General features: G+C 40.1%; 1 protein-coding gene across 12 annotated transcripts in view; it reads right to left on the bottom strand.

Annotated features, from left to right (window-relative positions):
- The window catches only part of ARHGEF9 (Cdc42 guanine nucleotide exchange factor 9), a 427,917-nt gene that overhangs the window by 114,779 nt on the left and 288,624 nt on the right, over positions 1–24,514 (bottom strand). For 10 of the 12 annotated variants that reach the window (XM_048213365.2, XM_057312109.1, XM_048213367.2 and 7 more), the window contains one exon: positions 21,096–21,275. The exons of the other annotated variants lie outside the window; for them this stretch is intronic. In XM_048213365.2, coding sequence (XP_048069322.1) covers positions 21,096–21,275 — 180 coding nt within the window. The remainder of the gene's footprint in view (positions 1–21,095; positions 21,276–24,514) is intronic. 12 annotated transcript variants of the gene reach the window in all.

Below are 24,514 nucleotides of genomic sequence, written 5' to 3' on the forward strand. Positions count from 1 at the left end.
TGGAATAAAGAGATGCATTCCCGGACACTTACAAACTAACAAGACTAAAACAGGAAGAAATAGAGAATCTGAACAGATGAATAAAAGGCAAGGAAATTGAAATAGTAATCAAAAATCTCCCAAAAAACAAGAGTCCAGGGCCAGATGACCTCCCAGGGGAATTCTTTCAAATATTTAAAGAAGAAACCATACGTATTCTTCTAAAGCTGTTTCAAAAAATAGAAATGGAGAAACTGTGGACTCTGGGAAACAAACTGAGGGCTTCAGAGGGGAGGGGAGTGGGGGAATGGGATAAGCTGGTGATGGGTATTAAGGAGGGCACATATTGCATGGTGCACTGGGTGTTATATGCAAGTAATGAATCATGGAACTTTACATCAAAAACTAGGGACGTACTGTATGGTGACTAACATAATATAACAAAAATATTATAAAAAAAATAGAAATGGAAGGAAAACTTCCAAACTCATTCTATGAGGCCAGCACTACCCTGATCCCCAAACCAAAGACCCCAGGGAAAAGGATTATTACAGACTAATATCCCTGATGAAGATGGATGACAAAATATTCAACAAGATCCTAGCCAAAAGGATCCAACAGTACATTAAAAGGATTATTCACCATGACGAGGTGGGGTTTATTCCTGGGATGCAAGGGTGGTACATCATTCGAAAATCAAGCAACGTGATAGATGACATTAACAAAAGAAGACACAAGAACCATATAATCCTCTCAATTGATGAAGAAAAAGCATTTGACAAAATAAAGCATCCTTTCCTGATTAAAACTCTTCAAAATATAGGGATAGAGGGAACCTACCTCAATATCATAAAAGCCATCTATGAAAAAGCCCACAGCGAATATCATTCTCAATGGGGAAAAGCTGAGAGCATTTCCCTTAAGATCAGGAATACGACAAGGATGCCCACTCATGCCATTGCTGTTCAACGTAGTACTAGAAGTCCTAGCATCAACAATCAAACAACAAAGAGAAACAAAGGTATTCAAATTGGCAAAGAAGAAGTCAAACTCTCTCTCTTCACAGATAACACGATGCTTTATGTGGAAAACCCAAAAGAATCCACCCCCACATTACGAGAACTCATACAGCAATTCAGTAATGTGGCAGGATAGAAAATCAATGTACAGAAATCAGTTGCTTTTCTATACACTAACAATGTAACGGTAGAAAGAGAAATTAGGGAATCAATTCCATTTACAATAGCACCAAAAACCATAAGATACCTAGGAATAAACCTAAAAAAGAGGTAAATGATCTATACTCTAGAAACTACAGAACACTTATGAAAGAAATTGAAGAAGACACAAAAAGATGGAAAAACTTTCCATGCTCATCTATTGTAAGAATAAACATCGTTCAAATGTCTGTGCTGCCCAGGGCAATCTATACTTTCAATGCCATCCTGATCAAAATAGTAATGGCATTTTTCAAAGAGCTGGAAGAAACAATCTTAAAATTTGTATGGAACCAGAAAAGACCCCAAATAGCCAAGGAAACGTTGATAAAGAAAAACAAACTGGGGGCATCACATTGCCTGGGTTCAAGCTATATTACAAAGCTGTGATCACCAAGACAGCATGGTACTGGCACAAAAACAGACAAATAGATCAATGGCCCAGATATGGACCCTCAACCCTATGGTCAACTAATCTTCAACAAAGCTGGAGAAGATATCCAATGGAATAATGACAGTCTTGGGGCACCTGGGTGGCTCAGTTGGTTAAGTGTCTGCCTTTGGCTCAGGTCATGATCCCAGGGTCCTGGGATTGAGCCCTACATTGGCTCCCTGCTCAGCGGGGAGGCTGTTTCTCCATTTTCCTTTGCCTGCTGCTCCCGCTGCTTGTCCCCTCTCTCTCTCTATCTGTTATAAAATATTTTAAAAAATGAAAACAGTCTCTTCAATAAATGGTGCTGGGAAAATTGAACAGCTATATACAAAAGAATGAAACTCGACCACTGTCTTACACCATACACAAAGACAATCTCTAAATGGATGAAAGACCTCAATGTGAGACAGGAATCCATCAGAATCCTAGAGAACATAGGCAGTAACTTCTTCGCCATCGGACACAGCACCTTCTTTCAAGACATATCCCCAAAGGCAAGGGGAACAAAAGCAAAAATGGACGTTTGGGACTTGATCAAGACAAAAAGCTTCTGCACAGCAAAGGAAACAATCAACACAACAAAGAGGCAATCCATGGAATGGGAAAAGATATTTGCAAATGACATTACAGATAAAGGGCTGGTTTCCAAGATCTATAAAGAACTTCTCAAACTCAACACCCAAAAAACAAATAATCAAATAAAAAAATGGGCAGAGAAGACTTGAACAGACAATTCTCCAAAGAAGACATAGAATGACTAGCAGACACATGAAAAAATGTTCAACATCATTAGCCATCAGGGAAATTAAAATCAAAACCACATTGAAACACCACCTTACAGCAGTTAGAATGGCCACAATTAACAAGGTAAGAAACAACAAGTGTTGCTGAGGATGTGGAGAAAGGGGAACCCTCTTACACTATTGGTGGGAATGCAAGTTGGCACAGCCACTTTGGAAAACAGTGTGGAGGTTCCTCAAAAAGTTAAAAATAGAGCTACCATGTGACCCTGCAATTGCACTCCTGGGTATTTGCCCCAAAGATACAGATGTAGTGAAATGGGGCACATGCACCCCAATATTCATAGCAGCAATGTCCAAAATAGCCAAACTGTGGGAGAGCCGAGATGCCCTTCAACAGATGAATGGATCAGGAAGATGTGGTCCATATATACAATGGGATATTACTCAGCCATCAGAAAAGATGAACACCCACCATTTGCATCAACATGGATGGAAGGGGAGGGCATTATGCTAAGTGAAATAAGTCAAGCAGGGAAAGACAATTATCATATGGTTTACTTATATGTGGAACATAAGGAATAGCATGGAGAACATTAGGAGAAGGAAGGGAAAAATGAAGGGGGGATAATCAGATGGAGAGATGAATCATGAAAGACTATGGACTTTGGGAAACAAACTGAGGGTTTCAGAGTGGAGGGGGTGGGGGATGGGTTTGCCTGGTGATATTGATCAAAGGGTACTAACTTTTAGTTAATAAGACAAATAAATTCTGGTGATCTAGTGTATCGCATTTTGACTATAGGTAATAATATTGTGTACTTGAAATGTGCTGAGACTAGAACTCAAGTGTTCTCCCCATAAAAAGTAACAATAGTCAACCATAGGAAGTGATTAATATGTTAAATAGTTCGATTGTGGTAATAATTTCACAATTATACATATACAAAACATCATATTGTACACCTTAAATACATACGATTTTATTGGGCAACATAAATTAATTTTATATGTTGAAAAAATATTTCAAGTCAAATTAAACACCCTTAAGTGTTCCAAATACTTTCAATAGTATACATATTCAATATGTACGTATTCAAATATCAATTCAAATCTATATTTAATAATATAATTGTTACAAGAAACACACTAGATACCTCTGAAACAAACTGTGCCCCATATTACACCTAAGTCTCTTCCCTTAAAGTGGTTTTCATGGGCACTTGCCTGCTTAGACCTTGATACAATTCAGGTTTATATTAGTCAAATAGCCACAAAAATAATACTTGGGCCAAATTAAATCAAATTACCCAGGATTTACTTCACAAATATTGTGTGTAGGATATTGTGGTCTTGGCGGGGGGTGGCAGCAAACAAACAACATGTGTAGATGTGTATATACTAATTGACTGCCAAGAGCTTTAAAAGTTTATCTGCATTTCCTTTATTTGCATTTTGTGTGGGCTAAAAGAAAGAGAAGGCTTCTAGTTAAGCTATCAAGACATGGAAATAAAAAAGCCCAACCCTCTCTGATATATAGCTCCAGTAACACTATGACTGTTGGTAGAAGCCAGAGCAGTAGTACACCATTCAATTGCATATTCAGCAGACTTATTAGTTGCAACACTATTTGTATGAGTTTCGTAAGCCTGGCAGTATCAGCCAGTTCAGGATTCTCTGTAGCCCCTGTCCTCATACAAGTGACTGAATGGGGAACAGAAGCTTTTACTAGTCAAATGGCCTCCATCTAGCCACATACATATTGGAATAGCAGAAAGCAGAAGCTGAGGAATAGGATAAAGTTGTTTAGGGTGCTGAGTTTTATAAATTCTTTATAGATTTTTGATACTAACCCTCTGTCAGACATGTCATTTGCATAATCCAGTTAAGAAATGGGTAGAAGACAAGATTAGACATTTTTCCAAAGACATTTAGATGGCCAACAGACACATGAGAAAATGCTCAACATCACTGATAATCAGGGAAATGGAAATCAAAACTACAATGAGTTATTACTTCATACCTGTCAGAGTGGTCAAAATCAATAACACAAGAGAAAACAGGTGTTGGCGAGGATGAGAAGAAAGGGGAACCCTCTAGTACTGTTGGTGTGAATGCAAGCTGGTGCAGCCACTCTGGAGAACAGTGCGGTGGGTACTCAAAAAGCTAAAAAGAGAATTACTCTATGATCCAACGATTGCGTTACTAGGTATTTTCCCAAAGGATACAAAAATAAACATTCAAAGTGATAAATGCACCCTGATGTTTATAGCAGCATTTTCAACAATAGCCAAACTATGGAAAGATCTCAAATGCCCATCAACTGATGAATGGATAAAGAAGATGTGATATAGGGGCACCTGGGTGGCTCAGTTGGTTGTGTCTGCCTTTGGCTCTGGTCATGATCTTGGGGTCCTGGGATCGAGCCCCGCATCAGGCTTCCTGCTTGGCAGGGAGTGTGCTTCTCCCTCTCCCTCTGCTTGCTGCTCCCCTGTTCATGATCCCTCTCTCTCTCTCAAATAAATAAAATCTTTAAAAAAGATGTGATATATATGTATTTAATGGGATACATATATGTGATTCATATATATATATATATATATATATATATATAATGGGATATTACTCAGCCATCAAAAATAATGAAATCTTGCCATTTGCAACAACATGAATGGAGCTACAGTGTATTATGCTAAGCAAAATAAGTCAATCAGAGACCAATACCATATGATTTCACTCATAAGTGGAATTTAAGAAACAAATGGATGACCATATGCAAGGAGGAAAAAGAGAGAGGGAAAAAATCATGAGAGACTTATAACTATAGAGAAGAAACTGGGGGTTGATGGAGGGAGGTGGGTAAGGGATGGAATAGATAGATGATGGGTATTAAGGAAGGTACTTGTTATGATGAGCACTGGGTGTTATATGAAAATGATGGATCACTGAACTCTACTCCTGAAACCAATACTGAACTGTATGTCAACTAACTAGAACTTGTATTATTAAATTTTAAAATTTAAAAATTAATTAATTTTAAAAAATAGGTCATTACAAATATCTTCTCCCATTCTGTAGGTTGCCTTTAGTTTTGTTGATTCTTTCCTTTGCTGCACAGATAAAATTTATTTTGATTAAATCCCAATGGTTTATTTTTGCTTTTGTTTCCCTTGTCTCAGAATACATATGTAGAAAGAAGTTACTCTGGGTGATGTCAAAGATGACCCTGCCTGTATTTTCCTCTAGATCTTTTATGGTTTCATGCCTCACACTTAGGTTTTTAACCCATTTTGAATTCATTTCTTGTGTATGGTGTAAGAAAGTGGTCCAGTTTCATTCTTCTTCATGTGGCTCTCCAGTTTTGCCAGCACCATTTGTTGAAGAGACTGCCTTTTTTCCATCAGGTATTCATTTCCACTTTGTCAAAGATTAATTGACCATATAGTTGTGGGTTCATTTCTGGGTTTTCTATTCTGTTCTCTTGATCTATGTATCTATTTTTGTGCCAGTACCATACTGTTTTGATCACTACAGCTTTGTAATACAACTTGAAGTCTGGAATTGTGGTACCTCCAGCTTTGCTTTTCTTTTTCAAGGTTGCTTTGGCTATTCAGAGTCTTTTGTTTTCCATACAAATTTTTGGATTGTTAGGATGCAAAAATTCTCAATAAAATACTAGAAACTGAATCCAACATATATTTTAAAAAATCATTCAGCATGATCAAGTGGGTTTATTCCTGGGTTACAAGGGTGGTTCAGTATCAGTGCTTCAAATCAATGTGATATAGCACATTAATAAAAGAAAGGATAAGAACCATATGATCATTTTGATAGATGCAGAAAAAGCATTTGACAAGGTACCACATCCATTCATGATAAAATCCCTCAGCAAAGGAGGGTTAGAGGGAACATATCTCAACATAATAAAGGCCATATATGAAAACCCCACAGCTCCTATCATCCCCAATGGGGGAAAACTGAGAGCTTTTCCTCTACAGTCAGGAATAAGACAGGAATGTCCACTCCCACCACTGTTATTTAATGTAGTACTGGAAATCCTAGCCACAACAATCAGACAACAAAAAGAAATAAAAGGCATCCGAATCAGCAAGGAAGAAGTAAAACTGTCACTATTTGCAGATGACATGACGTTCTATATAGAAAACCCAAAACATTCCACAAAAAAAATGCTAAAATTAATACACGAAGTTAGTAAAGTAGAAGGATAGAAAATCAATGTACAGAAATCTGTTGCATTTCTATACACCAATAATGAAACAGCAGGAAGAGAAATCAAGAAATAGATCCAATTCACAATTGCACTAAAAACTATAAGATACCTAGGAATAAGCCTAACCAAAGAGGTGAAAGCCCTGTATTCTAAAAGCTATAAAACACTGATGAAAGAAATTGAAGATGACACAAAGAAATGGAAAGACATTCTATGCTCATTGACTAGAAGAATGAATATTGTTAAAATGTCTCTACTACTCAAAGCAATCTACACATTTAATGCAATCCCTATCAAAATACCACCAGCATTTTTCACAGAGCTAGAACAAACAATCCTAAAATTTGTATGGAACCACAACAGGTGACTTTTAAAATCTCCCCAAGCCCTAAAATTCCCTGGCTGTATGAGTCAACAACCATTGCTCACAGACCATTTTAAGGAGCCAATCCAAACCTTTTGGCTCGATCCAATTCAAGTCCAGTCAAACACAAACTTCAGAGAGAATTTCTTTCCCTAAGCAGGGCCCATGGGAAGTCACAGGCAATGACTCCTAGAGAATGAATACAAACAGCATGCTGATAACATATCCAATGCTGAAGGCTAAACAAAGGGTCCACAAAGACACAATTAGCACAATTGAGGTTATACTGATATTCATCTTATTTTTAAAGCCTATTTCTAAGTATCTTCAAACAGCAAAAACTCCTAGTATGCAACCTAGTAGGAGTCACAGAAACAACACTGAGCTAAACAACCAGAAGGGCTAAATTAGAGGTTTGGTTCTGCTCTGCAATTCTAACTTGCTATATAACTCTAGGTAAGTTATGTCCCATTTCGAGGCCTCAGTCCCCTCACCCTCTATCTGCAATGGGGATGAGAAACACTGGTTATGAGAGGCTTTCATGAAATAGGACATGTCAAGTGATCCATAAAAGTTTAAAGAAAGCCCCTAGATAATGAAAAGAACTATCGTAACAAAACAGGTCTCTCCATTATGACATCTGTTTAGCTACTAAAAGTAATGAGAGGATGGGATTCCAGACTGAGGAAATACTGCTTTTAATTGAGCATGCTACAGCCATGGAGAATCCACTGGTAAGGAGGGGTTCCCTAAACACTTGGTAGTGATGGTAATAATGGTGAGAGTGATGAAAGTCCTTCCAGGGGAGAGAACTCCCCTCCTTCTCATTCCTTCCCTCCTTTTTTCCTTGGGTTCTGCTCTCCCATTACCCACCTCTGTCCCTGTTATCTCTTTAGTTTCTATCTTGTATTTAACAAGGCCAAGAAAGCTGATGCAGTTATTTTGTTTAGTTATCTATTATATTTTTAGGAGCAGTTTCACCTTCTAGGTCTTCTGTTGCTGGGTAAGGGGCAGTGGGTGGGTGGTGAGGTGGGTGGTTGTGAAGTGCTGGTGGTGGAAGGGAAGGAGAGGCAGAAAAGTTAGATCCCCCAAATGTTACCTTCAACTACTTTTTAACAAAGAACTCTGAGCCCCAACCACCCCAAATAGATTTCTCCTTGTATAGCTGCATATTTTCTCAGCAGAAAAGAAGAAAATCAAAGAGAACACAGAGAAGTGGCCTTTTATGATGTAGGAAAGGCCTTCCTTCTACCTTTCAGGAAATCATCTGCACTTGCAGGAGGCTTTCATTCTGCCTTCTCCAGCACTATTCCTATAGAAGGATCAAGGCAGAAGCACCTGATCCTGGTGCCACTTTAGATATTCTGTTATTGAAAACCCCACTCCCAGGCTCCCTATCAATGCTTTCACACCTCATCCATGTTTTATGTGAGGAAACAGAAATTAAGCTGAATGGATGTACCTGTGAACTCTAGTTATTTCTGTTCCAGAAGGGTTGTATTTGGAGATGCAGGTAGGGGAAGAAGGGAATAGTCTCCAATATGCCCCCAGTCAAGAAAGAGAAGGGATGTCTGGGTAGCTCAGTTGGTTAAGCATCTGACTCTTGATTTAGGCTCAGGTCCTAATCAGGTCATGAGATCGAGCCCCACATCAGGCTCCACGCTCAGCATCATGTCTGCTTGAGATTCTATCTCTCTCTCTCTCCTCTCTCTCTCAAATAAAAAATTAATCAAAACCTTAAAAGAGAGAGAGAGAAAGAGAGAGAGAGAGAGAGAGAGAGAGAGAGAGAAATGGAGCAAGTACAGGCTAGACGTAAAGCTTTTGCAAAAGTAGTAAAGGCCAAAGGGAAGAAGATGATGTGCTGAGGTGTCTCTTCATGATATAGCTCCATGGAATGGCATCTTATGGTTACTGAGTGTTCTGGGGTCAGCTAGGAAATTCAAGGAGTTTTAGGAGACACCCCAACTTAAACCAGTAAGTGCTGTCCAGGGATTAGAATTCTAGATCTTTGAGACTGGCAGAGACTTAGTGCTGACCCTTTGTTCTGGCATATTGTTGTCCCAACTCAGCCCATACCCAAGTTTGGTACCCACATAGAAAAGTAGATCACCTAACCAGATGCACTTCCCTGGGAAACAAGTTATCTCAATGACTGGGGAGTGGTAAGACCAAGACCCAAGGGTGGGAGAGGAAGATAAGAAAGAAGTAGATATAAAGCCAAGTTGGTAGACTTGAAGATTTCATAGCCAGGGTCTACCTAAAGTGTGTCCTGATTTCTCTGAGGGAATCAAGAAACGTAGAGGCTGGCCCTTGCAGAGTCATAAAGAGGCCTGGAGACTAACAGCCTAGGCAATGCTATAGACAAGCCTGGCTTTTGTATGGCTTAGCCAGGGGTATTTTGGCCCCAGGGGAGGAGAGAAACATGCCATCATGAGAGAGCAAATAACTGTGCCATTTTGGAACTAGAACCACAGGACAAGAAGGGACCAAAAGAGAACTGTAAGGGCCAAGCCATCATGATCTGGTGGCCCTGACAGTACCAGTGGCACTCCTTTGCTGGGTGGCTGTCTTTTGCACTGACCTGATCCTTTGCCTTACTTGCAGTCTCTCCTCCTCAAGAAAGCCAACTCAACTTCCAAGCTTCTCTTTCAAGGGAAGAGCAAGCCTCATCTATCATGCGGTCATAGACTTCAGAATTGATAACCTCATTTCACACCAAGTTGGTCTTTTGAGCCTCACAATGGTCACAGGGAATGGGGAAGACATTGGATTGTGAGCTCCAAGAAGCTCATGTTTCAGTTACTACTCTAAATAACCTGGGTCTTTGGAGAAGTTGGTCTCTGTGCTCTGGTATTCAGCTGTAACCAGAGTTTGCACCTCTTTGCCCTGCTCTGCTAATCTTAGAATGCTATATATGAGAGAGGGTAAGTCATGGCCATGTCTGGAAAGACTATACCAAACTGTTGCATGCTTTTCAAATGTCAGGGTCTGATATCTGAGAAAAAGCAGGGATTACTGTCCCCATTTTACAGATGAAAAAAATTAAAGTTTCAAAGATACGAAGAACTATACTAAAGATCACACCGCTCACAAGCACCAGATATAAGATGTGAAGTCAATACTATCTGATTCTCAGGCCAGTCTTCCAGAATTTGAAGTATTTCCTATGGGGCATGGAGCCTTAAGAGAGAGTCCATGTGGAGGGTGAGTTGACTCCGTGGAAGTGGAAGTGCTAGGAAAGTGTGTATGCTTATAGCCCTCCCTTCCCATGGTGTTTCTGCAAACCTTTTTATTTCTATCCACCTTTTTCTAGACATTGGGAGGCATATATAAGGAGGTGAGCTTGAGGCCTGGATATTTACACCTCTGGAAGCTTTCTACTTAATGGATATGGGTAACTTTGGCACAGATCAAGAGAAAACTGTCTCTTAACTTAGAGTCTGGCTGCTCAAAGGACGGGAAGGCAGTTTCTGAGCTGAATTGCTTCATCATGCTACCCTGTGTCATCTTCCCAGGTAGTACCAACCGGTTGGTGCCTCACAGAAACAGCCTCTTCACCTGGGGATAAGGTGTAATCTGTTAATGTGTCAATGGTCTCTCCACCCTCTACTCAACAACTGTAGTGGGATAGGCTGGTGATGGGTAGTAAGGAGGGCACGTATTGCATGGTGCACTGGGTGTTATACACAACTAATGAATCATCGAACTTTACATCAAATAAATAAATAAATAAATATTAAAAATTAAAAAAAAAAATCCCCTTCCAATTAGCCAAAGGATGATCTCACCCAAAGGATGTGCACAGGAGAAACCAGTAAGATGGATTATGTGAAATCATATAAGTGCTAATAATGCCATTTGAAATTCTACTATGGAGGAGATAAATCTCTATAATCTAGGGAGAAAGGCCTTCCTACTAATGTCAGCCTCAACTCACAGATCCTGTAATGAGTTACCTCTAGGACCACAAACAAGACTGTCTACATAGATGGTTAAGGCTAAAGGCTTATATCCATTTGAAGCTTGAGTGGATAAACAAGGGCTGGCATAAATGAACTCATCACAAGAAAGCAAAATATTGTTGCCATTAGTCTGGAATGGGAGGTAGATTCTCAAGTGTTAACAGTGTTGTTGGTAGCCCAAGTATATCCTTTCCTGATTGTTCTACAGCCCAGAAAGCACAGGATTAAGATTCAAGATGGCCATAACATCACTAAAAATTGTAGATTAAGATGCACAAAAAATTAGTCCCTCCAACCGAAATAATCCTTAGCTGGCAAAGCCTGACAGAACCAACTTTTTCAGAATTCTAGAATTTGATCCAAAACTTACTGCAACCAGGGTTTTTCCTGATGTGGAGAGAGAAAGCTAAAATGTGATAAGAGAATGTAGAGGCATTTTTTGCTCATTTGTCTACTATCCCCTTTTCCCCAGCAGCTGAAAGGAAGGTGGTCCACATTCCTCACGCAACTTGCTGGTGCCAAACTAATGGCCTTGCCTTGTTCTTAAAATATTGTGGCTGTGTGTTTTGACCTGTTTGGCCCTGAGGGACAGACACAGAGGCTGACCTTTACTTTGTATCCCCACCCCCTTGGGCTGAAGTGGCTTTCTAGCCTGTGACTGCCTCTATTGAAAAATTTAAAGATATATACTGCTCCTGATCACCTAGAGTTAGGCACAGCAGAAGGGGAGAACAGAGAACAGACCCAACATAACACAGCAGGGAAGAGACTGAAGAATAAATTTCTTGGGAGAATAAGGACTGAGAAGGGCCACTGTGCATACTGAGGAAGTTGGGGCACAAGATACATGCCTTAGACCAGATGCGTGCTCAGAAAAAGCATGACAGGATTGTAGGCTTACACTTTTGGAGGATCTGTGGGTTCCATGCAAACAGCAAAGTAGGAAAAGAAAACTAAGGCAGAGCTGTGGGCAGCCTGGAGTAGTGCTGAAGTACCCCAGCTCAGAGCCAAGCTGCAAAGACCAGGACATTAGTTGTTTTTTGTTGGTTTTTCTTGGTTTAGTATTTAAAAAATTCTCTCTCAGGTCACAGGCTGACCAATAAGATAACAGAACAGAGAGTTTAGTGACCACACATGACAAGGAATACAGTCTGGTGAAAAAGAATTTGGAGAATTCACCAAACAAATAGACAACAACAGCTCTCAACAACCAATAGTAAACCCTGGGGAAGATGAAGAATCTGATTTCTGAAAACTGTAATGTTCAAAATGCCCAGTTTCAACAAAAAAGTTCAGAAAGGCATACAAGGCATACAAAGGCATACAAAGAAACAGGAACTTATGGCCCATTCACAGGAAAAAAATGATAGAAATGATACCTGAGGAAGCCTAGACATTGTACTTATTAGACAAAGATTTTAACTGTCTTAAGATTCAGGAGGTCTAGGTTCAAGTTCTGCCTTTGTCACTAATTCTCTACATCAGTAAGCAAGTCACTTCCATTCTCTGGATTTATGTCTCCTCAGAATCTATATAATGAGGAGGTCTGGCTGATCAGTGTTCACAAGCTAGGACTTAGAGAGACAATTTAGCCCACAGATATGTTCCATTTGTCCCTCACAGTGTTTCTTTAAAAAAAAAAAGTCAATCACTGGTCAACATTTTAAAAATATGGAGATTTTTACATAAAATCCAATTTCTGGATTTTCTTGAAAAAACTGAAAGATCTCAGCCCACTAGACTTTCCTCCTTCCTACAACCTACCTCACCAATGAGAACCATCCAAATAACTTTTGTTCCCTTTAGATGGCATATATTTTCCAGCTGGATGTAGATCCACACATACTCTAGTCTCAGATTGCTTTACTCATGTAAGTTACTGGCCTAGACTCTATAAACATCAAGTTGGCCACTGGTGACCAAGATGAGTCTTCCCATCTCCAATCTACTATGAGTGTAGGGTTTCATACAAATGAAAATCTTTCCCAAAATGCAGTTAAAGAGATTCGACATAATTAAAAGACAAGTAACACTCTGAAACAGTGAGCTTCCCTATAAACAGGAGAAGTTTTATTTCTGTGACATCTGATCTGTACAATTGCAAGGAATGACAGTAATGAACTGATTAGCTCATCTTTTCATCCCCTGCCTCAAGCCAGGCCAGAAACCAGAGAAATCTAGAATTTGAAGAAACAAGGAAAATACATACTGATATCTGAATGAGCTCTTTACTTTCTGACTAAAACCATATTTTATCACACAGAGGTTTCACATACCACCACCAATAACAGGTTGTCATGTGTCCTGTACTCACCCTGTCCTCAAGTGGGGAATAAGTCCTCCCCAGGCCATGGCCCAGAGTCAGAAACAAAGCCCCATTTTACATGGTGATAAAGAAAAAGAGCCTGAAATATTTGAGGTTAGGGCTCAGCATGTAAAATTCCCACCAAAGGGGTGCGATTTGCAACTTCTAGGTAAAATCATATCCCAGCAGCCTGTTTTCGGCTCCCAGGGGGGAAATCAGCCTAGGAAAGCAGCTGAAGATGTCAATAGCTAGATATGGGGACCGATGTTCAGCCAGCTGTAATTTACTTAACCTGACCAACTGCTGGTAAGGTACATCAACTCCTGCAATGCTCTTGTGAAGCCTTATTCCATGTTCAGAAAGGAGAAAACCTGAGAACACACACACACACACACACACACACACACAAATTCTGAACAACAGGAGAGGCAGATATTTGCGTAGAAGACACATACACCTAGAAATGTCTTGTAAAGCAGCCAAAATGGTATCAAACTTCCTAATTGTAGGTAACCAACATACCAGGTTACAAAGGATTTTCACAAGACTCAATTATCCCTAATTTACAAGGAGGAAAACCGACTTTCAAAGATGTACAGGAAACTGTTCAAGCTGCACATCTAACAGCACAAATGAAGTAAGAATCTGGGTTTTTTACAAAAGTAAAAATAAACTATTGGGACTTCATCAAAATAAAAAGTTTATGCATAGCAAAGGAAACAATCAACAAAACTAAAAAGCAACCTATAGAATGGGAAAAGATATTTTCAAATGACATATCTGATAAAGGTTATTATCCAAAATATATAAGGAACTTATAAAACTCAACACCCAAAAAACAAATAATCCAGTTAAAAATGAGAAGACATGAATGGACATTTTTCCAAAGAAGACATACAGACAGCCAACAGACACATGAAAAGAGCCTCAGTATCACTGATCATTGGAGAAATACAAATCAAAACTACAATGAGGTAGTACCTCACACCTGTCAGAATGGCTAATATTAACAACACAGAAAACAACAGGTTTTGGCAAGGATGTGGAGAAAGGGGAACCCCCCTTGCATTGTTGGTAGGAATGCAAACTGGTACAGCCATTCTGGAAAACAGTATGGAAGTTCCTCAAAAAGTTCACAATATAACTACCCTATAATCCAGCAAATGCACGACTAGGTAGTTACCCAAAGGATACAAAGGTACTGACTGAAAGGGATACATGCACCCTGATGTTTACACCAGGATTATCAATAATAGCCAAACTATGGAAAGAGCGCAAATTTGTCCACCAACTGACGAATGGATAAAGAGGATGTGGGGAGGACACCTGGGTGGCTCAGTTGTTTAAGCATCTGCCTTTGGGTCAGGTCATGGGATCAAGCTCTGCGTCAGGCTCCCTGCTTGGTGGGGAGTCTGCTTCTCCCTCTCCTGCCTGCCACTCCCCTTGCTTGTGCTCTCTCGCTCACTCTCTCAAAAAAAAGAAAAGAGAGGATGTGGTGTGTGTGTGTGTGTGTGTGTGTGTGTGTGTGTATGTCTCTGTGTGTGAATATATATATTAGCCATAAAAAAGAATGAAATCTTGCCATTTGCAATGACATGGATAGGGCTAAAGAGTATTATGCTACATGAAATAAATCAGTCAGAGAAAGACAATACCATATGATTTCATTCAAAAGTGGAATTTAAGAAACAAATGAATACAGGAGTAAAAAAAGAGAGGCAAGCCAAGAAACAGACTCTTAACAATAGAGAACAAACTGATGGTTATAGGAGGGGAGGTGGGTAAGAGGATGGGTTCAATAAGTGATGGATAGTAAGGAGGGCACTTGTGATGAGCACTAGGTGTTGTATATAAGTGATGAATCACTAATTCTACATCTGAAACTAATATTGCACTGTATTTTAACTAGCTAGAATTTAAATAAAAACTTGGGGAAAAAAGTACCTGGGTTTCTTAGATTCCACACTGGATTTTAATCTGTTTAATAAAAGGTAGGGCTGGCGTGGACAGAACTACTACAAGCACCCTTGATTATCCATCCTAGAACTGGGATGCTCACATAACAATGGGACTTCCAGGTAGGGAATGGGGATGCCCCAGTGACCAAGTTGGTTCAATGACTTACAAAGGTGTCCAGTTGGTATGGAGTTCAGGAGAAAGTGTTTTCCCACCTACTATACTTTCATCTTATAAGCCAAATAACCTAGGGGTGATGTTCTCAAGGAGCTACTGAATCTCAGCTCCCAGTGAGTCTGGATAAAGCAGGAAACTGTCCCATAACATGAAGGTACAGTATCCCAGAAAATCACCGATCTACCTACCAACTACATCAACACTAACGAAGATTCAATAGTTCAGTGTGATTCCTCTCAATGTCCTACCTAGGCATGTCAGAGCTTGAATAAATTATACAGAGTGCTTCAGGGATAAAGAAAATAAAAGCCCATGTTCATATATGGTTGGGAGAGCCATGACTAGAACTCAGGTTTCTCATTTCTTAATATTGTTAGTACCATTTCCATAATACCATTCTACCCTCAATGAAAATCAATGTAGAATAATGGAGATAGTGATTTCTAGAAAAGAGCCTACATAACCTCCATCATTCAATCCCTTGAGTATCACAGAATCTTACCAGAAATGTAAACCAAAATATAAATACTTATTAAGGAAAATTAAAAGGTCTACCTGTGAGACAATATTAATATCATTCAGGCAAAAGCCAGACTCCATTTCCTTTTACTGGTGATACCGTAACAGCTGGCCCCTAAGGTCCTATGGTACCCCCCTATAGAGAAGTGAAGACCATTCAACTATTATTAAACAAAAAGGTTCACAATGATTAAATGCTCATTCTGAATACAATCTCAGACAACATGAAATGCTACCTTAGTTTCTAAAAGAATAAACATTGGTATAGTAGACAGAATATTCAATCCCTAAGTTATAATTTGGGCCCTGGCTTTAATGGTCCTGGCCTGTTATCACAGTCCTCAGTCTAGACTTGCACTATCTAATATAGTAGCAACTAGTCACATGTGGCTAATGAACACATGAAATTTAACTAACATGAATGAAGATGTGTTGTCAGTATAGAATACACTCAAGATTTCAAATACTTAGAAAAATATATTATTAATGATGTTCATAGTGATAATATATGATGTTATATGACAATATTTTAAATATATTGGGTTAAAAATATATTAAAATGAATTTCACTTGTATTTTTTTAAATAATTTTTATTTTATTATGTTAGTCACCATACAGTACATCCCTAGTTTTTGATGTAAAGTTCCATGATGCATTATTTGCGTATAACACACAATGCACCATGCAATACGTGCTCTCCTTACTACCCATCACCAGCGTATTGCATTACCCCATACCCCCTCCCCTCGGAAGCCCTCAGTTTGTTTCCCAGAGTCCATAGTCTCTCATGGTTCATTCCCCCTTTCTTCTTCCCTTTCTTCTCCTGCCGATCTTCCTACTTATGTTCCATAAATGAGTGAAACCATATAATTGTCTTTCTCTGCTTGACTTATTTCACTTAGCATTATCTCCTCCAGTCCCGTCCATGTCACAGCAAATGTTGAGAAATCGTTTTTTTTGATGGCTGAGTAATATTCCATTGTATATATGGACCACAATTTCTTAATCCAGTCATCTGTTGAAGGGCATCTCGGCTCCTTCCACGATTTAGCTATTGTGGACAATGCTGCTATGAACATTGGGGTGCATATGGCCCTTCTCTTCACTACGCCTGTATCTTTGGGGTAAATACCCAGTAGTGCAATTGCTGGATCATAGGGCAGCTCAATTTTTAACTTTTCAAGGGACCTTCACACTGTTTTCCAAAGCGGCTGTAGTACTAGAAGTCCTTGCAACAGCAATCAGACAACAAAAAGGGATAAAAGGTATCCAAATCAGCAAAGAAGAAGGCAAAATGTCTCTCTTTGCAGATGACATGATACTCTATATGGAAAACCCAAAAGAATCCACACCCAAACTACTAGAAGTTATAGAGCAATTCAATAATGTGGCGGGATACAAAATCAATGCTCAGAAATCAGGTGCATTTCTATACACAAACAATGAGACTGAAGAAAGAGAAATTAGGGAATCCATTCCATCTACAATAGCACCAAAAATCCTACGTTATCTCGGAATTAACTTAACCAGAGAGGTAAAGGATCTATATTCTAGAAACTACAAATCACTCTTGAAAGACATTGAAGAAGACACAAAAAGGTGGAAAAATATTCCATGCTTACGGATTGGAAGAATTAACATAGTTACAATGTCTATGCTACCCAGAGCAATCTACACTTTCAATGCCATCCTGATCAAAATACCAATGACATTTTTCAAAGAACTGGAACAAACAGCCCTTAAATTTGTGTGGAACCAGAAAAGGCCCTGAATTGCCAAGGAATTGTTGAAAAGGAAAAACAAAGCTGGGGACATCACAATGCCGGATTTCAAGCTATACTACAAAGCTGAGATCACAAAAACAGCATGGTACTGGCACAAAAACAGACACATAGACCAATGGAACAGAATAGAGAACCCAGAAATGGACCCTCGGCTCTTTGGGCAACTAATCTTTGACAAAGCAGGAAAAAACATCCGGTGGAAAAAAGACAGTCTCTTCAATAAATGGTGCTGGGAAAATTGGACAGCTACATGCAAAAGAATGAAACTTGACCACTCTCTCACACCATACACAAAGATAAACTCCAAATGGATGAGAGACCTCGATGTGAGACAGGAATCCATCAAAATCCTAGAGGAGAACATTGGCTGCAACCTCTTTGACATCAGCCATGGCAACTTTTTTCATGACACATCTCCAAAGGCAAGAGAAACAAAAGAAGAAATGAACTTGTGCGACTTCATCAAGATAAAAAGCTTCTGCACAGCCAAGGAAACAGTCAAAAAAAACTAAGAGGCAGCCCACAGAATGGGAGAAGATATTTGCAAATGACACTACAGATAAAAGACTGGTATCCAAGATCTACAAAGAACTTCTCAAACTCAGTACACGAGAAACAAATAATCAAATCAAAAAATGAGCAGAAGATATGAACAGTCACTTGTATTTTTTTTTACATATTTTTTGTTTGTTTATTGGGTTTTTTTGTTTGTTTTTTGTTTGTTTTTACCATGGCTACTAGAACAATTTAAATAATATTTGTGGCTTGCATTTATGGCTAATATTTTATTTCTACTGGACTGTGCTGGTATAGACCAGTGGTTCTTATCATCAAAGATTCTGATTTAACTAGCTTGAAACCTGAGTTTTGATGTTCTGTTTGTTTGTTTGTTTGTTTGTTTTTTTAAGCTGCCCAAGTGATTTATTTCATCATGCAGCCAAGGCTGAAAACCACTAGGCTAGACTCCATACCATGCATGCCTGAGTCAGGCAGTAGTCTTCTCAAAGGTCAGCTTTAGCCCATGCAAGTGGCTGCTTGGGACCGTGTGCTTAGAGGAACTCTTCTCCTGACCTTGCATGTAGAAGCATAAATGCCGCTTCATTGATATGCTAAAGCCTGGCTTTGCCATTTGCCTCCAGGAGTCATTCTGCCTTTCTCAATCATTTTGCCCCATCCCTTGATTTACTGTTTATTAGAAAAATGATATTTCAGGACACCTGTGTGGCTTAGTTGGTTAAGCATCTACCTTTGGCTCAGGTCATGATCCCAGGGTCCTGGGATCCCTGCTCAGCAGGGAGCCTGCTTCTCCCTCTCCTTCTGCTGCTTTCCCTGCTTGTGCTCTGTCTCTGTCAAATAAATAAATAAAATCTTTTTTAAAAATGATGTTTTGGTTTCAGAGGGGAGGGGGGTGGGGGAATGGGATAGACTGGTGATGGGTAGTAAGGAGGGCATGTATTGCATGGTGCAACTGGGTGTTATACGCAACTAACGAATCATCAAACTTTATATCAGAAACCAGGGATGTACTGTATGGTGACTAACATAATAAAAAAACATATAATAAAAAAAATGATGTTTTGTAGAAAGTGAAATACATTTGAATTGGGGTGACATTGAGGTGCAGTTTAATCCTTCCTTTAAAGAAGGATCTATTAGCCCAAGATACACAAGCTGTTTCTTTATGGGACCTCACACTAGTCCCAACAGCCCACGGTTACTGATGTGTTCTTTCTGACTACCCCTGGGTAGTCATCAAGCAGAAAGGCTGAGCTGGGACAGAGATAACATGAGAAGTCTCTGATGGAAGATGCCACATAGGCAGAGGAAAAAGGATTGGATATTTCATTAGGAGATTCCCAGGACAGAAGAGGATGAGAAATCATTTTGTCCATCTCCCTGCTTCTGAGTACTGTCCTCACATAAATTATTCCAACCAGATCACAGTGTTTCCCGGGTTTACAGCCCTCCAAGGAAGGAGGCCTCTTTTAACCATTAAGGCTAGCCTTAATACATAGAACTTTTGGGGCTAATAAGGTGGTGGTGGTGGTGATAATGAGAAGGATAATGATGATGATAAAGCAAGTTACCATTTGCCAAGTTCCCACTGTATGGCAAGCACTGTGCTAAATACTTTACTTCCCTATGTGATCTCATGTAATCATCATGAAAAGTCTGCTATCCCTATTTTTCAGATGAGGAAATCAAGGTTCAGGGAATTGAAAAGTCTTGCCAAAAGCCATGGAGTTGGGAGGTAGTAAAGCTGAAATTGCACTTCAGGTTGTCTGATTCCAAATAACCTGCTCCTTTACTCATGTCACAATTATCATCATTATAGTCTTCAGGCCCTTCATCTTCCAGGAGCCCAAACCACTCTCACCTTTTGTTTGACATCAGGTATCTTACAGAAGAAACTAACAAAAGGTGATAGGTTATGGTAAGGATTATCATAAGACATCCTGATGTAGCCTGGGTATTTGTACTGCTACAAAGTTGTTTCCATGTGCATTATATCATTCATTGTGATATCCAGTGGCATGAAAGAATTATCAACACCATTTTGTGGGTGGGGAAAATCAGAGCTCACAAATACGAAAGAACAGATTCTAGCTCAAAACTCTAAGGAAGGCCAAGAGCTGGGAAGCCAGGCCAGTGTTCTTACCCTATAGCATCTTGCCATCTGGTGACCCAGAAGAAGCAGAAACTGCTAAGGAGCTCTTTCCCAAGAGCCCCTTCTATTAGAGGCCAGGTTCTTCATGGCACAATGTCAAAGGGCCAAGGTCTTCTAAGCACTATCAAGCTGCCTGCATCCTACCCTCAAGCTGGCTGCCTCAGTCACCTTGTCAATGTAAAATCTGCAATCAGTAAGCAGATCAGAGGGTAGGGAGCCCACACTCTTACATTAACAGCTGAAGACAACACACAGGGGTGTTCACACTTCCCTAAATAAGAGAAAGAAGGCAAAGGAATGAGGAATGAGGAGGGGAGGGGAAAGGAAGAGAGGGATCTATAAAAAGAAAAAACAAAAGAGGGGAGACAAGGAAAATAAAAGCAGAAAAGACGAGAGATAAGAAATGTAAGTTCACAACAATATAGAGTTAAAAGAGTCTTCAAAAACCATCCAGACCAAAGGGGAATTGATTTTTACAAAGTCACGACAGGTAGGAGGCAGGAGGCAGACAGAATACGGGGATTGTTAAAATAAACATGGGGCAAAAAAGAAAAGACTCAAAATTAGAAGGGGAAAGATTAAAGGAGGCCCATGTCCTGGGTAAAAGACCAAAAAAAGGGAGGGGCAATGTGAGAGGAGCCACCAGGAGAGAAATGAGCAGAAGAACAGAGGCTGGTGAGGGGAAAGCCAGGGGCAGGGAGCCAAGGAGACAGGAGAGGAGAGTGAAGGCTGAGGAGAGGAGTGAAGGCTGACACTCACCCTCACAAAGCTGGCAGGAAACCATCCCTCCTCATCGTCGATCTGGCCCCACCACCAATCCTTGTTGGAAGCATCCAAGACTTTGATGACGTCGCCAGCCTTAAATGCCAACTCCCGGTTGGCCATGGTGACGTGATCCCATACTGCCTCAGCACTAACGATGGAATCTCCAGTGATCAGCTTAGGAGACAAAATGAGAATGTGTTCAGTCCACACAGCTGGCTACGTTAATTGCCCCTTACCCCACCCACAGAACTCTACTAGTTATGAAAAAACTGACATACTAGTGGTAAAGGGTTGGGGAGATGGCACTAGGAGCACAAGCTCCACTGGACCACAAGACAAACAATACTTGTCAACTCTCCATTAGCCAGTGGGTGGAATGGCCTAGAATGTGAATATGGACTACACAGGCCTCATGCTTTTATTCCTACTTATGAGCTTTTTTCTCTAGACAAGAAAGTAAGTTCTAGTGTATCTTTCCTTGGTGCTTCAAGGCAGCCCTGGATCTGGAATGGGTGAAGAGGTTGAAATCAAAGGCAAAAATGAAGCTCAAACATATTTTCTCTAATTTCTCTGTATTCTTCCTCTTTTCCTCCTCCTCTTTGGAACTGACCAATTGAGAGTTGGTGGTACATTATTTAACACCACTGTACCCCACCCCCCCAGGAGTTACAGACCATGGCATTCCTCACACACAATGGACTCCAGTCCTGCAGCCTCTTGTTCTCACCCACACATGATGCCATCCAGAGAGGTCATGGGTATGAAAGAATATGGCTTTCTGTTATGCCTTGCTTGCACAAAACTCAACCTTGGCACAGATTTACTCAGTGATTTGTTACCACCACCCTGTGAGATACATAAGGAGTCTAGGTTGAATCCTGCATTTGATAGATGGCATAACTGAGCCACAATGAGGTTAAGGGGCGAGCTCAGGATCACCCAGCAAGGCAGGAAATATGCAAAGACCTTAATGCTGTTCATTAAACTTTGTGGCAAGTAGGACTGGGCTGCACAAAATAGCAGGAAGACATCTATCTTAGTGCCACATCACAACACACACACACACACACACACACACACACACACACACACACAATTTACAACACTTGTCTAGGCACAGTGATAGGGATGACGGTGGAGGAAGAGTCTGCCTCTTTCTGGCTGCCATCCTGACCCCTGTGTTGTTTTCCTTTTTCCCCAACTGGTTCCAGGCTATATGGGCCATCAATCTTCCTGGCATTTGGAGAAAGAGATCCCAGAACAAAGAATATACAGCCTGTCAAGGCAAAAGATTCAAGAACTCTTTCTCTAGCACTAAATTTCTGAACACGTTCTCTAGAAGTCAACTTTTCTATCAGTCTGCTTTGAGGAAGGACTGATTCCCCAAGGTAACTGTAGCTCCACAAGACCAAAGACAAAACAGTTCAAAGGTAACAGAGACAGAATATGGAACATGCATCCTCTCACATAGATCTGCCTTTCAATATACCAAGTGGAGAATAACCCTATGATCATGAAATTAACACATAACACATTACATACATATGAAAACACACCCATACACTGATCTTTTGACTTAGTTAAGTAATTCTGTTTGTCAGGTAAGGCATACTGGGAGCTCCTCAGCATGGGTGCAAATGAGGTTTCCAATAGGGCCTTTTATAACACCACCTTTCAAGTACCCCATGCTTTACTATTTATAAAATATTTTAATATCTACTGCACCACTTGATTCTTACTGAATGACTAGGTCTCACTATTACCCATATTTTAAAGATAAGGAAACTGAGGCTCAAATACAGGTCGTGACCTGTCCTTTGTTCAATCGCACAAGTAATAAATTATGGAGCCTGGCCTTCTGACTACATATGCTCTAATACCCATCATACCATACTACCAATGTCTACTCATTAGCTACATTGAACTCACTCCATCCATAATATCACAAACCAGATGACTCCTATTCGTAAAGAACTACAAAGAAGGAGATATGGACAGCCACCTTTAGTCACCAATGGCCCTGCCTATGAGATGTTTTTTGTTTTGTTTTTGTTTTGTTTTATGTTGAACCTGCTTTCTTCCAATTGCAATAAAAGTCAATTTCTTCTTATTCTGGCCTCAGTGGAGAATTGCTGGTCACTGGCCTTAATAAAATAAATCTTCATAAAGAAAATTTCCCTTTCCTGCCAAAGATGGGTTCCAACTAGTGTTTTTAGAGCTCAATAAGTCCCAAATCACAGCACCATGAAGGCTTGTGGCTTAAAGCTATATCCTTGGCTTTTTACCAAAGGTCAAGTATATCTTGGCATCAATTACCAGCCCTCTGCTCAGGATGCTATCTGTGCTGCTGTCTGAGGTACCCTAGGCCCAGGTCTGGCTGATTCCACTGTCTGTGCTCTCTCTGCAGTGCAGTCATCGTTTTAGTAACTTCATGTTTGGCTTTTCCCAGCAGCAGTTGTCTCACTCTTGTCCCCATTTAGTCCAGCTGACCTGCCTGGGCCCTCAGATCACAGAGCCCAGCTATACCCTAGACAAGGCCAATCTAGGATCCAGTGACTGTAAACCAACTGGTAAGCCTGTTGTCAGGGCCTACTTGGAATAAAAAACAATCAGAACTAGACAGTATTTCATAGATCATCACCCTTAAGTCTTCATTTTATAGACTAGTTATGATATAACAGGAGTAACTTTCCTACAGTCATCAGATAGCCAGCCTCCTAGACCACTTTTCCCCCAAAGTAACACCATAGATAGAGAAGGTAGAAAAGAACACCTGGATTTAAGACCTTTCTCTGCTACTTGATAGTGATGATGATGTTAGCTAATATGTCAGGCACTATTCCAAGCAGTTTACACACATGAATTCATTAAAGCCTCAGAGCAGCCCTTTGAGGAAATAGTATTATTATTCCTATTTTACAGATGAGGATACTGAAGCTCAGAAAGTTTAAATAATTTTCCCAAATTGACACACTAAGTATTAAAGACATAATTCAAATGCAGCTACAGTATGGCTCTAGAGTATCTGCTCTTATAAACTATGGTGCCACTGGGTCAGTTTCTTTACCTGTTAAACATGGATAATTCTACATACCCACCTGCTTCATGAATTATAACATACTGAACCAAGAGTTGATGTATATGTGCGCAGACATGAGAGAAGAGCTAATCCAGAAGGGGCTGGTAGCTGTATCGGGCTCCTGTGCTCTCTAGTTCCAAATATAAGCAGGAATAAGGGTACGCTACTCGCCCATCCTCTGAGTTGTTTTAAAAGTGAATTAAAACTGGAAGTTATTATGCTCAGTGAAACAAGTCAATCAGAGAAAGACAATTATCATATGGCTTCACTCCTATGTAGAATATATGAAATAGTGCAGAGGATCATAGGGGAAGGGAGGGAAAACTGAATGGGA

Source organism: Ursus arctos, chromosome X, assembly GCF_023065955.2.
Source record: "Ursus arctos isolate Adak ecotype North America chromosome X, UrsArc2.0, whole genome shotgun sequence".
NCBI classification, from domain to species: domain Eukaryota; kingdom Metazoa; phylum Chordata; class Mammalia; order Carnivora; family Ursidae; genus Ursus; species Ursus arctos.